Below are 12,943 nucleotides of genomic sequence, written 5' to 3'. Positions count from 1 at the left end.
TTTCATTATCAAAAAGAATTTTTTTAAAAGATAGCATAATCTGAGTGTTAAAGGCTGTATTCCTTTTAACAACGCATTCAAGCCTGTATCCCATTTAAAAATGCAAACCATGAAAATAAGTACATTTCCAGTCACTTGGCCTTGTCATTAATGGGCTTTCAGATTACAATTACTAGACCTTTTGTTCTAACCAGTTGAACCTGTGAGACGGAAAGATATTTTGTAGTATTTTTTTTGTAGTATTTTTTAAGTACATCACAACAAATGTCAGTTACCTGTAAGAGAGAATGATGAACTTGTATGACAGCCTCTAAATAATTTCTGTGCATCCTTCTTATCTGTTCTTCATGAAGTTTGTGTACCAGCCCCATGTCAGGAGATGAGCTGACATCAGAGGGTAAGGAGTAGTCATTGTCATTAACACCACTGTTGTTCTTCTGCAAGCTACTGTGTGTAGCAATAAAACTGTTGTTCTCTGTCATTGCACTGTTGACCTCAGTAGATACCAAACTGTCTTGGCTACTATTCCAGCCTAATTGTGTATCCAAGGTGTCCTGGTCAGTGGGTTTTTCATTTGACATGGTGTTGGCTGCCCAAGATTCAAACAAGTTGTCCTGATGAGCCAAAGTCTCGATTAAACTGGACGTGATTCTATGTAGCATGATATACAAATCTTCACTTGGAGAACTGAACTGCTTCAATTTACCTTCTATCTTTTTTAATAGCTTGATGGATTCTTCAAATGCATCCATACCAAACTGCAAAGAAAAAATAGCGATTAACTTAACTTATCAATTATTACCTATTATGTTTATTTGTGAAATACATACTATTAAACACAAAGAAGAGGTGGCCTAAGCTTATTTTGAATACTTGGTAACATCTGTCACTGTTAATTCAAACCTATAAAGGTTATAATGATTTCACATAGATAGATAGTCAATAGATGTCAGCCTGAATCTCTCTATAGTCTTTCATAGGAAATATTAGTGTATCAATTATCAAATTCTAAAGAAACTAAATTTCCTATAGGGTTCATCAATAGAAGTACTAAGTACCATAGTAGTATTTAACTTACCATTATAATACCCTCAGTTAATGCCTCATATGAAACCTTCACACAATATTGAATCTTATGGTTTAGTTGTTGTACAGGAGATTTTTATACACATGTCAATTATTTCAGGGTCAACAAACAATGACTTTATTGACATGTAGAAATTCCAAAAGGGAACAAACTTCATCATTGCAGCAATAAACCATGTTTAATACATAACAGTGTTTTGGCATCAAAGTAAATAAAAAATCAACATTTCAAATAAATAAATCCCCATGATATTTTTGGTTACAACTGGTTTTACTTAATTTGTAGCTGAAGTGGGTTCTTCTGGTTGGAAAAGACTTTTGTGAAATTTGGCACAACCAGATAGGTATATAACATTGTCAGTTTCATTTCAAATCCATTTATTTGAAGTTTCAATTGTTTTTGATATCACAAAAATATCCTGCCAAATAAAGACATAAAAATATGACGCTAAATAAAAAATCAGATTTAGAGCTTGAAATGTCCTGTAGACAGATCTATCATCAAATAGACATTGACGTTTTTTGATTTTTGTGTGCTACTTGGTAGCTGATTCCTTAATGAAAAATTTGCATAGCAATCCTTTTATTCACAAAAATAAGGCCAAAAATGAGTAGAATTTTAAAATTTATTACACACAATCGTTGCCGATGCTACAATTGTTTATTGACATAATTCTCATTGTATCAAAATACCCCAATGAGATCCCCTCAATCATAAAACATTTATTTATTGACCAGTATAAAATCTTTTAAAAACCCAAATTTATGGTGCATACTAAACTTATTAATGGCATTATTAAGATAAATATGTTTCATAAAAATCAATAAATCTTTCAAGCATGGTGATATACATTGTAGTTCCAAGATTGATAATTTAATATAATTGTACAAAAAATTAATACACAGGACAATCAGAAGAAGATTATTAAAAGAAAACCTAGTATGGAAAATTACCACAATTAAAAAAGAATAATTTGATTAATGATAAAATTACAATTGATTTTTCTTCAATGTTGTTTGACTTGTACCCTAAATTACAAGGCTGTATCTATTGAATCTGTAATTCAAGACTATTTTAAGTGGAATAACATTGATTGATTCATTGGTTGCTGCAAGTACAGTGGCAAATAGTTCATGCTATTTAAAGTGGAATAAGACAGCTCACCACAGAACTATGAACAAACTGTCCTTGTTGAAAGCTGTATAGTGACCCATAGTTACATCCACATATTTGGTTTCTTGCTGATAATTGTCTCATAGCCATGCAATCATACCACAACTCCTTATTAATATGCTACTTTTTCTTTTTTAAAGAAATGTTTTAAGAAATATATAAGATGTGGCATGAGTGCCAATGAGACAACTCTCCATCCAAGTCACAATTTGTAAAAGTAAACCAAGAAATAGCCTGAATGTTGAAATATCATCAAGACTTTTAACAAACTACATCACCTACTTCCATGATACACTTCAAGTTTACATGGTAACACAATGATTCCAATCAAAGTTTCAAAACACCTTAGGATACATTTGTACCTAAAAAAAAAATGATCCTACACGAACAAACTTCTGCTCTTAATGTCAAATAAAACTTACTCTGGTTTATAGTACACTTATAGCCTATCCAATATTGAGATAAAGAATTATAACTTCTCCGCACTCAACACTTATACAACATATATGTAGCACAACCTATCCATATATAGTCCTTATAGAAACATGTTATATAATATAGAGTTTAAACAGTCATAAACCCCAATAATTTATTGTATGAAACGAGGGAAAACAGAAATAAATTAAATTTTGACCAAAAATGGAAAGTAAATTGAATTTAACTTGTGATTATAGCAATTCTTGTAAGTTTGAATGGGAATTTCCTGACTTTTTTATGTATTTAAAATGAGAACTGTAAGGGTTAATTAACTGATCAATTTACAGTGTAACAATTAAATTAGGAAATTGGTGAATTACAGAGTTTAGTCTTGCCAGCAGCTTAACAAAAATTACTGAGTAATATACAAAGATAAAGATCATCTTGGTATCTGTATCATGGAAAAGAAAGCTATGTAAATGTATTTTATCCACTGTTGAAATCTAAATTTTCAATGTTGGCTTTTTGTTTGGTAACAAGAGAGACTAACAATGAGTAAGAGGACCAATATAGAATGTTGTTGGGTTTACAGCTTTTACATTAATGCTAGCAAGACAAATCTTTGTTTGGCTTGCTTGCTTTGTTTGTATCAATGTTTGCTCAAGCATGGCAATTAAGATAGGCGGGGCTTCAGCTTGTATACATCATACTTAAATTTTATTGGACGTTATGTTTGAGGTTAAGGACACCTAATCACATGACAAATATTCTCACATGTTTCCTCACCTGTAAAAATACAATAATTTGTCAATGAAAGAAAAATATAAACTTTTTTCTTGTATGAGGCTGAGAAACTGGCCTTCAGCATTGACCTAATATTGTTTTTTTTATAACATATCAATCTATTAGTTCAGTCAGTTATTTCCATGTCTGCCCTTCCATTATGTAACTCAAGAAAATATTCAAAAAAATGGGAAACAATTGTATCGAAAAGAGGAAATCGAGTGTACATTTTTTTTATGTTAGGGTGTGTTTGAGATGAATATTTTGTCTTGAAAACGTACAAAGCAAGAGTATTTGATACATCATCTCACTTCAGATTGTATCATTTTAATATAGCAAAGCTACAGGTTGACTTTATAACATAAAAAAAATCACAGTACTAAAAGATGAAATATAGGGGTGAAGTGAAATACCTATCCAATGGATCACAAAATCAGAGTAGGTGTGTTCGAATAGCTATTTTACTAAAAGTGCTTGACGACAGTCTTTAAGTTGGATATTTGAAGAAGAAAAAAAATTGTCTTCCATTTCTACGATTGTGAAAATAAACTGGCGTAATGGGGAGATAATTTCGACGTAGTAAAATCCTGTCTGTATTGTATATTTACAGGTAAGGAAACATTTGAGAATATGAGTCATGGGATGTTTTCAAATTTAGTGTCCTTAACCTCAAACATAACGTCCAATAAAATTTAAGTATGATGTATACAAGCTGAAGCCCCTCCTATCTTAATTGCCATGCTTGAGCAAACACTGATACAAACAAAGCAAGCAAGCCAAACAAAGATTTGTCTTGCTAGCATTAATGTAAAAACTGTAACATGTTTGTGAGCCCTTAACCCTCCCCTAACCTGGGATAATTTGGTGTTAATACAGCACAACTAGTACATGTATATGAACAAACTGTAATAATTAGTTGCCAAATTACTGAACTCAAAAGATAGGTCAGAAGCACCAAAAAAAAAATTACCTAACTAACAGAAGAACAATACACATAAAGTACCTATATAAGCTGTAATTCAATACTTTTTTCATGGGATTTCATACCTTACAAACGGTCTCGAAACCTTATTCAATTAAACTGTTTTTGTGGTTTTTAAGGTTTGAAAATTAATGTCTCTTGTCAATTAAAATGAAAATTATCAAAGGAAAACTATGAATTTTCATTTGCAACTGATGAAATAGAGAATCTGTATGGAATTTCATGCAGGCACTTTTCCTATACTTTGTCTTCCTAATCCTTCTGATTTAATTTGACAGTGTCTAGACAAGCATTTATGATATGGAGCTATTAGCCTATAATTACTAATGATCATTATAATGAATATTCTACCTGACCAATGCAGCTGGACCCTTAAATCTCCTACATATAAATATATCTAGACATAACGTAAACACTGAGTCAGCCCTTAATTCTGCTACAGATTCCCAAATGTCAACTCAATCCTGACAGATGTCAACCTGATGTTTTCTTAATCTTCATTTTTTTTTATAAAAAGAACTTTGTCTAAACGAAGTGACTTTTACAACCATCCATTATCTACTTTATACCATTATAGATTTAATTTTAAAAGAATAAATGGATTTTCAAAATTGCAGCAAAAAGTCCTAATGTTTCAGACAAAAATAAACTACAGAATATATAAAAATAAAAAATAAGTCTAGAAAATATTTCATTTTCATGAAAATTCATTACTCAATTGCACGTCATGATAGCCAAATAAAACAGACTTATGGTGTAACACTTTGGATTCAACATAATGTTTGTGGGTACCAATTTTCATTTGATTTTTTTTTTTGACAAATTCTGCCTACAGTGTTATTGAGAAAATCTCTTTAGTTGAACATTTAAACTTCACCCAGGATTTGCATGAAATTTCTCTTCCACTTTCAGTTCAACTTAACATGGACTAATAACAACGTTAACAGAAGACAGATATATAACTTTATATTACTAGAATGAATAATTAAACACAAAACGTCTGTGATTTTCATCAAGAAACAATAAAATATTCATCACAGCAGAACAAAACCACTGTGTCTGTAAGGATAAAACCATTTCAACATTGTACATGTATAATTAATGAAGATGAGGTCCTGACTATTTAAATGCCACAAGATTTTGCATTGAAAACTTAAAACAAAAATCTTCTAATTAAACTGGGTATTTGTTGCAGTAGACACTTTGCAAAAATTATTTGCTGCAAAAAGAGTTGAAGATTAACAAACTTAAAGAAGTAAAATTTGCTACAATCATGTTTTGGTATTTAGGAAATCCCCAAAAATATAAAATTCAAGAAGTTAGGGCATAACTATAGATGCTTTACTGTAAAGGTCCTTTAGACAGATCTTACAAGTTTGGTTGGATTCTATCATGCAATTTTCAAGTATTTTAAGGTTAACACAGTAGAACACAGACCACATAAATGATAACACAAAACAAAGGAAGTAAACCAGAAATGTTGACCAATATGGAAGCAATCGGGCAACACAGTATTTTTTTTTAATTGGGTTGCTGTCATATAGACAATTATACCCCCATCTCATTTTTTTTTTTCATTTTCGTTAACAATGAATGAAATGGTTCATTTCAATATACCATTCCTATAATCATATATAGTAAGATTTATGCATTCCATTTGCTGTGTTAGAATTCATATATTCCTCTAGACAAATATTGGTATAGAGAAAATAATATCTAATTTCTTTATGAAAGCAAATTTCTACTAAAACATTATCATGTTGAGGAAATAAAGAAGATCAATACTGTGGTTAAATGTCAGAAATCAGGTGCTTTTTATTAAATCTTGAAATAACCACAGAAAATATATCATTTATAATTGGACATTTCACAAATATTATACATATTCCATCAAATTAACTGCACAGAAAAACATGCTCAAACAAAGGATTGAGTAATAAATGACATTCTTTAATTAGTTTTTATGGAGGAACAACATTTCCTTATTAAATCTATGTCATCTAAGATGATGAGAAAGGGAATACTCAAGTTCTTCTATTAACATGGAATTCACACGTTTCTCACCATAATTCTTTTTATATACCACTATACTAGACATATGCTGTAAAATGTGATAATAATTCTTTGATAAGGGACACAAATCAAAAAAGTGGTATTTGATCTGTTTTTTTATGTGTTTAAGTTACAGTTATTGAGAACAAATATGTGCAAACCTGCTTCTCCTATATGTGCTTTACATATCTTTTTTGGTTTTGTGTACTATCTTTTTCTTTTGGTCATTTCTTTTTAAGCCAATATAACAAAATCTTCTGAAGTATCATATTCAAACCCATTATTCTTCCAAGTCAAAAGTATTTAAAATGAATTGTAATCATTAGTAAAGATTAGAAAGCATCAAAAGCATTGTCATTATGCATTATTTATGTATCAGTATTAACTAAAAGAAATGTTAACATTCAAACGTTAAACTAAGGGCTGATGAATATGTTTTATACTAGAAGACGATGAAAAAGCAATTGTTTATCAAACAATTTTACATTGAAATATTGACTAACCACAGCAGCTGTAGGCTTCCAAACCAACAATTGGCTTAAAATCAAGAAATCAAATAAAAATGACTTGTAAAGAAGCTTGGAGTAATTAATCTTCCATATATCCCAGTATTAGTTTGAAACTGAAAAGCATTATTGTTTATTAATTGCAATTCAATATTTCATAGGACGGGTTGATTTCAGGCCGGAAGTCAGTGGTAATAGAAAACCATGTTTTTTCAGGAATATTAAACTTTTTTATTGACAATCAATGTTTTGTATGCATTAATTGTCAAATCAATGGTGGTATATCCGTAACTTAACGAAACTAACTAGAGTGATGATTCAGGGATTTCCATCCATTTACATTACTATGACTTGACATTTTTCTTTTTCTTACAAATAATAAGTATAATGGTTGTTTCAACTGACATGCAATCCTACAGAGATTTCATGTTTTATACAGCTAAAAATCGGACAATTCAAAATTTATTTGCAGATATTACATTAAAATACATTACTGATCAATTCATTAAAATTATACATATTTTACCTTTTCTATGAAGCTTTAAACATTTATATATTCTTCATACATTTTTTTAACTTATAATACAAGATTAGTTTTTAATGCTATTACTGGAACATTTTGTTTAGCAGAATTGGTATTGATCAATTTAGTTAATTAAGTCATCAACCTTAAAAATTTATATAAAGTACTCAAGCTAGCTTCTTCCTTTTCTTTAGCAGCAGGATCGATAAGAAGAAAAAAAGTCTGTAACATGGGAAGCAAAGATGAATGGATAAGGACAATTTGTGTTCCACAAGACTGACTTTCTTAAGACAATGTTTTTAAATCAATTATGCATCTATAAAATCTTGTCTACCATGAATCAATGCTGAAATATAAATTTTTCAACATTGATTTATTTCTATATCATTGCTGACAAGTGTTTCTTCCAGTTTTTGTATCTGATGTACGATTAAAAGTTTCCTTAGAACCAGCTATGCTTGTATGGCCATCAATCAAATAAATCAACTAGAGGCTCTAAAGAGCCTGTGTCGCTCACCTTGGTTTATGTGAATATTAAAGGAAGCAGATGGATTCATGACAAAATTGTGTTTTGGTGATGGTGATGTGTTTGTACATCTTACTTTACTGAACATTCTTGCTGATTAAAATTATCTCTATCTATAATGAACTTGGCCCATAATCATTAGTTTCAGTGGAAAATGTTAGTAAAAATTTACAAATTTTATGAAAATTGTTAAAAATTGACTATAAAGAACAATAACTCCTAAGGGGGTCAATTGACCATTTCAGTCATGTTGACTTATTTGTAAATCTTACTTTGCTGAACAATATTGTTGTTTACAGTTTATCTCTATCAATAATAATATTCAAGATAATGACAAAAAACAGCAAAATTTCCTTAAAACTAACAATTCAGGGTCAGCAACCCAAAAACAGGTTGTCCGATTCATCTAAAAATTTCAGAGCAGATAAATGTTGACCTGATAAACAATTTTACCCCATGTCAGATTTGCTCTAAATGTTTTGGGTTTTGAGTTATAAGCCAAAAACTGCATTTTACCCCATGTTCTATTTTTAGCCATGGCGGCCATCTCGGTTGGATGGCCGGGTCACCGGACACATTTTTCAAACTACTAACCCAAAAGATGATTGTGGCCAAGTTTGGATTAATTTGGTCAAGTAGTTTCAGAGGAGAAGATTTTTGTAAAAGATTACTAAGATTTACGAAAAATGGTTAAAAATTGACTATAAAGGGCAATAACTCCTGAAGTGGTCATCTGACCATTTTGGTCATGTTGACTTATTTGTAGATCTTACTTTGCTGAACATTATTGCTGTTTACAGTTTATCTTTATCTATAATAATATTCAAGATAATAACCAAAAACAGCAAAATTTCCTTAAAATTACCATTTCAGGGGCAGCAACCCAACAACGAAATGTCCGATTCATCTGAAAATTTGAGGGCAGATAGATCTTGACCTGATGAACAATATTACCTATGTCAGATTTGCTCTAAATGCTTTGGTTTTTGAGTTATAAGCCAAAAACTGCATTTTACCCCTATGTTCTATTTTTAGCCATGGTGGCCATCTTGGTTGGTTAGGTGGGGCACCGGACACATTTTTTAAACTAGATACCCCAATGATGATTGTGGCCAAGTTTGGTTAAATTTGGCCCAGTAGTTTCAGAGGAGAAGATTTTTGTAAAAGTTAACGCAGGACGACGACGGACGATGACGACGACGGACGCCAAGTGATGAGAAAAGCTCACTTGGCCTTTCGGCCAGGTGAGCTAAAAAGAGCAAAATTTCCTTAAAATTACTAATTCAGGGCCAGCAACCCAACAACGGGTTGTCCGATTCATCTGAAAATTTCAGGGCAGATTGATCTTGAACTGATAAACAATTTTACCCCATGTCAGATTTGCTCTAAATGCTTTGGGTTTTGAGTTATAAGCCAAAAACTGCATTTTACCCCATGTTCTATTTTTAGCCATGGCAGCCATCTTGGTTTGATGGCCGGGTTACCGGACACATTTTTCAAACTACTAACCCAAAAGATGATTGTGGCCAAGTTTGGATTAATTTGGCCCAGTAGTTTCAGAGGAAAAGATTTTTGTAAAATATTACTAAGATTTACGAAAAATGGTTAAAAATTGACTATAAAGGGCAATAACTCCTAAAGGGGTCAACTGACCATTTCAGTCATGTTGACTTATTTGTAAATCTTTACTTTGCTGAACATTATTGCTGTTTACTGTTTATCTCTATCTATAATAATATTCAAGATAATGACCAAAAACAGCAAAATTTCCTTAAAATTACTAATTCAGGGGCAGCAACCTAACAACGGGTTATCCGATTCATCTGAAAATTTCAGGGCAGATAGATCTTCACCTGTTTAACAATTCTACCCCATGTCAGATTTGCTCTAAATGCTTCGGTTTTTGAGTTATAAGCCAAAAACTGCATTTTACCCCTATGTTCTATTTTTAGCCATGGTGGCCATCTTGGATGGTTGGCCGGGTCACCGGACACATTTTTTAAACTAGATACCCCAATGATCATTGTGGCCAAGTTTGGTTTAATTTGGCCCAGTAGTTTCAGAGGAGAAGATTTTTGTAAAGTTAACGACGACGACGGACGCCAAGTGATGAGAAAAGCTCACTTGGCCTTTTAGGCCAGGTGAGCTAAAAATGGTTAAAAATTGACTATAAAGGGAAATAACTCCTAAAGGGGTCAACTGACCATTTTGGTCATGTTGACTTATTTGTAAATCTTTACTTTGCTGAACATTATTGCTGTTTACAGTTTATCTCTATCTATAATAATATTCAAGATAATAACCAAAAACAGCAAAATTTCCTTAAAATTACCAATTCAGGGGCAGCAACCAAACAACGGGTTGTCCGATTCATCTGAAAATTTCAGGGCAGATAGATCTTGACCTGATAAACAATTTTACCCCGGTCAGATTTGCTCTAAATGCTTTGGTTTTTGAGTTATAACCCAAAAACTGCATTTTACCCCTATGTTCTATTTTTAGCCATGGTGGCCATCTTGGTTGGTTGGCCGGGTCACGCAACACATTTTTTAAACTACATACCTCAATGATGATTGTGGCCAAGTTTGGTTAAATTTGGCCCAGTAGTTATAGAGGAGAAGATTTTTGTAAAAGTTAACAAGGACGAACGACGACGACGGACGCCAAGAGATGATTGTGGCCAAGTTTGGTTAAATTTGGCCCAGTAGTTTCAGAGAAGATTTTTGTAAAAGTTAACGAGGACGGACAACGACGACGGACGCCAAGTGATGAGAAAAGCTCACTTGGCCTTTTAGGCCAGGTGAGCTAAAAAGGAAAAAAAACACCCTCTAACTGTTTTCTTTACCAAACATAACTTCCTTCATCAGGAGATGTCTTATTGCAGGATTTTGTATGCCCTGAATACGGAAAAAATATCGCTTCTCTGATAAATACGAATCTACACCTCCTTCAAATGATCGTTAACATCTGAAACCCCTCAAAACAGACTCATGTTTGACATCAGGAAGAAACTTCTCACTTTTCACAAGGAGAACTATAAATGTTACCTTCAAGCACGTTCACATCTAAAAACAGCTGGAAAATGTTCAGTCTTATAGTTAGCCTATTTTACTTTAATAATTTGCAGCTATGGCTACAATCATAAAAGAATTATGTGTCCAGATAACTGTCTGTGTGCTGGAAGAACTTTTGACTGCTCAGATAAAGATTTATCTGTAATACCATCAGGGATATCTAATGCAGCAAAATCATTAGATCTGCAGAAAAATCAAATAGCAGATTTATCTTCCAACCCGTTTTCAAAACTTCAATTATTGCGGATACTGAATCTTGGATTTAACTCGCTCACCCAGATGAGTTACAACGATTTTAATGGATCAGTGAATCTAAGAACACTCGACTTAAGTTTTAATGGGATAAGAACAATACATAAACTAGAGGCTCTAAAGAGCCTGTGTCGCTCACCTTGGTCTATGTGAATATTAAACAAAGGAAGAAGATGGATTCATGACAAAATTGTGTTTTGGTGATGATAATGTGTTTGTACTTTACTGAACATTCTTGCTGCTTACAATTATCTCTATCTATAATGAACTAAATTGACTATAAAGGACAATAACTCCTTAGGGGGTCAATTGACCATTTCAGTCATGTTGACTTATTTGTAAATCTTACTTTGCTGTACATTATTGCTGTTTAAAGTTTATCTCTATCTATAATAATATTCAAGATAATAACCCAAAACAGTAAAATTTCCTTAAAATTACCAATTTAGGGGCAGCAACCCAACAACGGGTTGTCTGATTCATCCGAAATTTCAGGGAAGATAGATTTTGACCTGATAAACAATTCAACCCAATGTCAGATTTGCTCTAAATGCTTTCGTTTTTGAGTTATAAGCCAAAAACTGCATTTTACCCCTATGTTTTATTTTTAGCTATGGCAGCCATCTTGGTTGGATGGCCAGGTCACCGGACACATTTTTTAAACTAGATACCCCAAAGATGATTGTGGCCAAGTTTGGATTAATTTGGCCCAGTAGTTTCAGAGAAGAAGATTTTTGTAAAAGATTACTAAGATTTACGGAAAAATGGTTAAAAATTTACTATAAAAGGCAATAACTCCTAAAGGGGTCAACTGACCATTTCGGTCAAGTTCACTTATTTGTTAATCTTACTTTGCTGAACATTATTGCTGTTTACAGTTAATCTCTATCTATAATAATATTCAAGATAATAACCAAAAACAGTAAAATTTTCTTAAAATTACCAATTTAGGGGCAGCAACCCAACAACGGGTTGTCGGATTCATCTGAAAATTTGAAGGCAGATAGATCTTGACCTGATAAACAATTTTACCCATTGTCAGATTTGCTCTAAATGCTTTGGTTTTTGAGTTATAAGCCAAAAACTGCATTTTACCCCTATGTTCTATTTTTAGCCATTGCGGCCATCTTGGTTGGTTGGCCGGGTCACGCCACACATTTTTTTTAAACATGTTACCCCTATGATGATTGTGGCCAAGTTTAGTTTAATTTGGCCCAGTAGTTTCAGAGAAAAAGATTTTTGTAAAAGATTACTAAGATTTACGAAAAAATGGTTATAAAATTGACTATAAAGGGCAATAACTCCTAAAGGGGTCAACTGACCATTTTGGTCATGCTGACTTATTTGTAAATCTTACTTTGCTGAACATTATTGCTGTTTACAGTTTATCTCTATCTATAATAATATTCAAGATAATAACCAAAAACAGCAAAATTTCCTTAAAATTACCAATTCAGGGGCAGCAACCCAACAACAGGTTGTCCAATTCATCTGAAAATTTCAGGACAGATAAATCTTGACCTGATAAACACTTTTACCGCATGTCAGATTTGCTCTAAATGCTTTGG

The 12,943-nt window shown here is 32.3% G+C and overlaps 1 protein-coding gene across 3 annotated transcripts in view; it reads right to left on the bottom strand.

The window, feature by feature from the left end:
• Window positions 1–12,943, bottom strand: part of LOC143062863 (polycystin-1-like protein 1) — a 242,837-nt gene that overhangs the window by 60,279 nt on the left and 169,615 nt on the right. For all 3 annotated transcript variants that reach the window (XM_076234680.1, XM_076234681.1, XM_076234682.1), the window contains one exon: window positions 276–758. In XM_076234680.1, the coding sequence (XP_076090795.1) occupies window positions 276–758 (483 nt within the window). The remainder of the gene's footprint in view (window positions 1–275; window positions 759–12,943) is intronic.

Source organism: Mytilus galloprovincialis, chromosome 2 (assembly GCF_965363235.1).
Source record: "Mytilus galloprovincialis chromosome 2, xbMytGall1.hap1.1, whole genome shotgun sequence".
In the NCBI taxonomy this organism is placed as follows: Eukaryota; Metazoa; Mollusca; class Bivalvia; order Mytilida; family Mytilidae; genus Mytilus; species Mytilus galloprovincialis.
The sequence above is the reverse complement of the archived record's forward strand: the minus strand, read 5'-3'. Positions and strand labels throughout refer to the sequence as shown.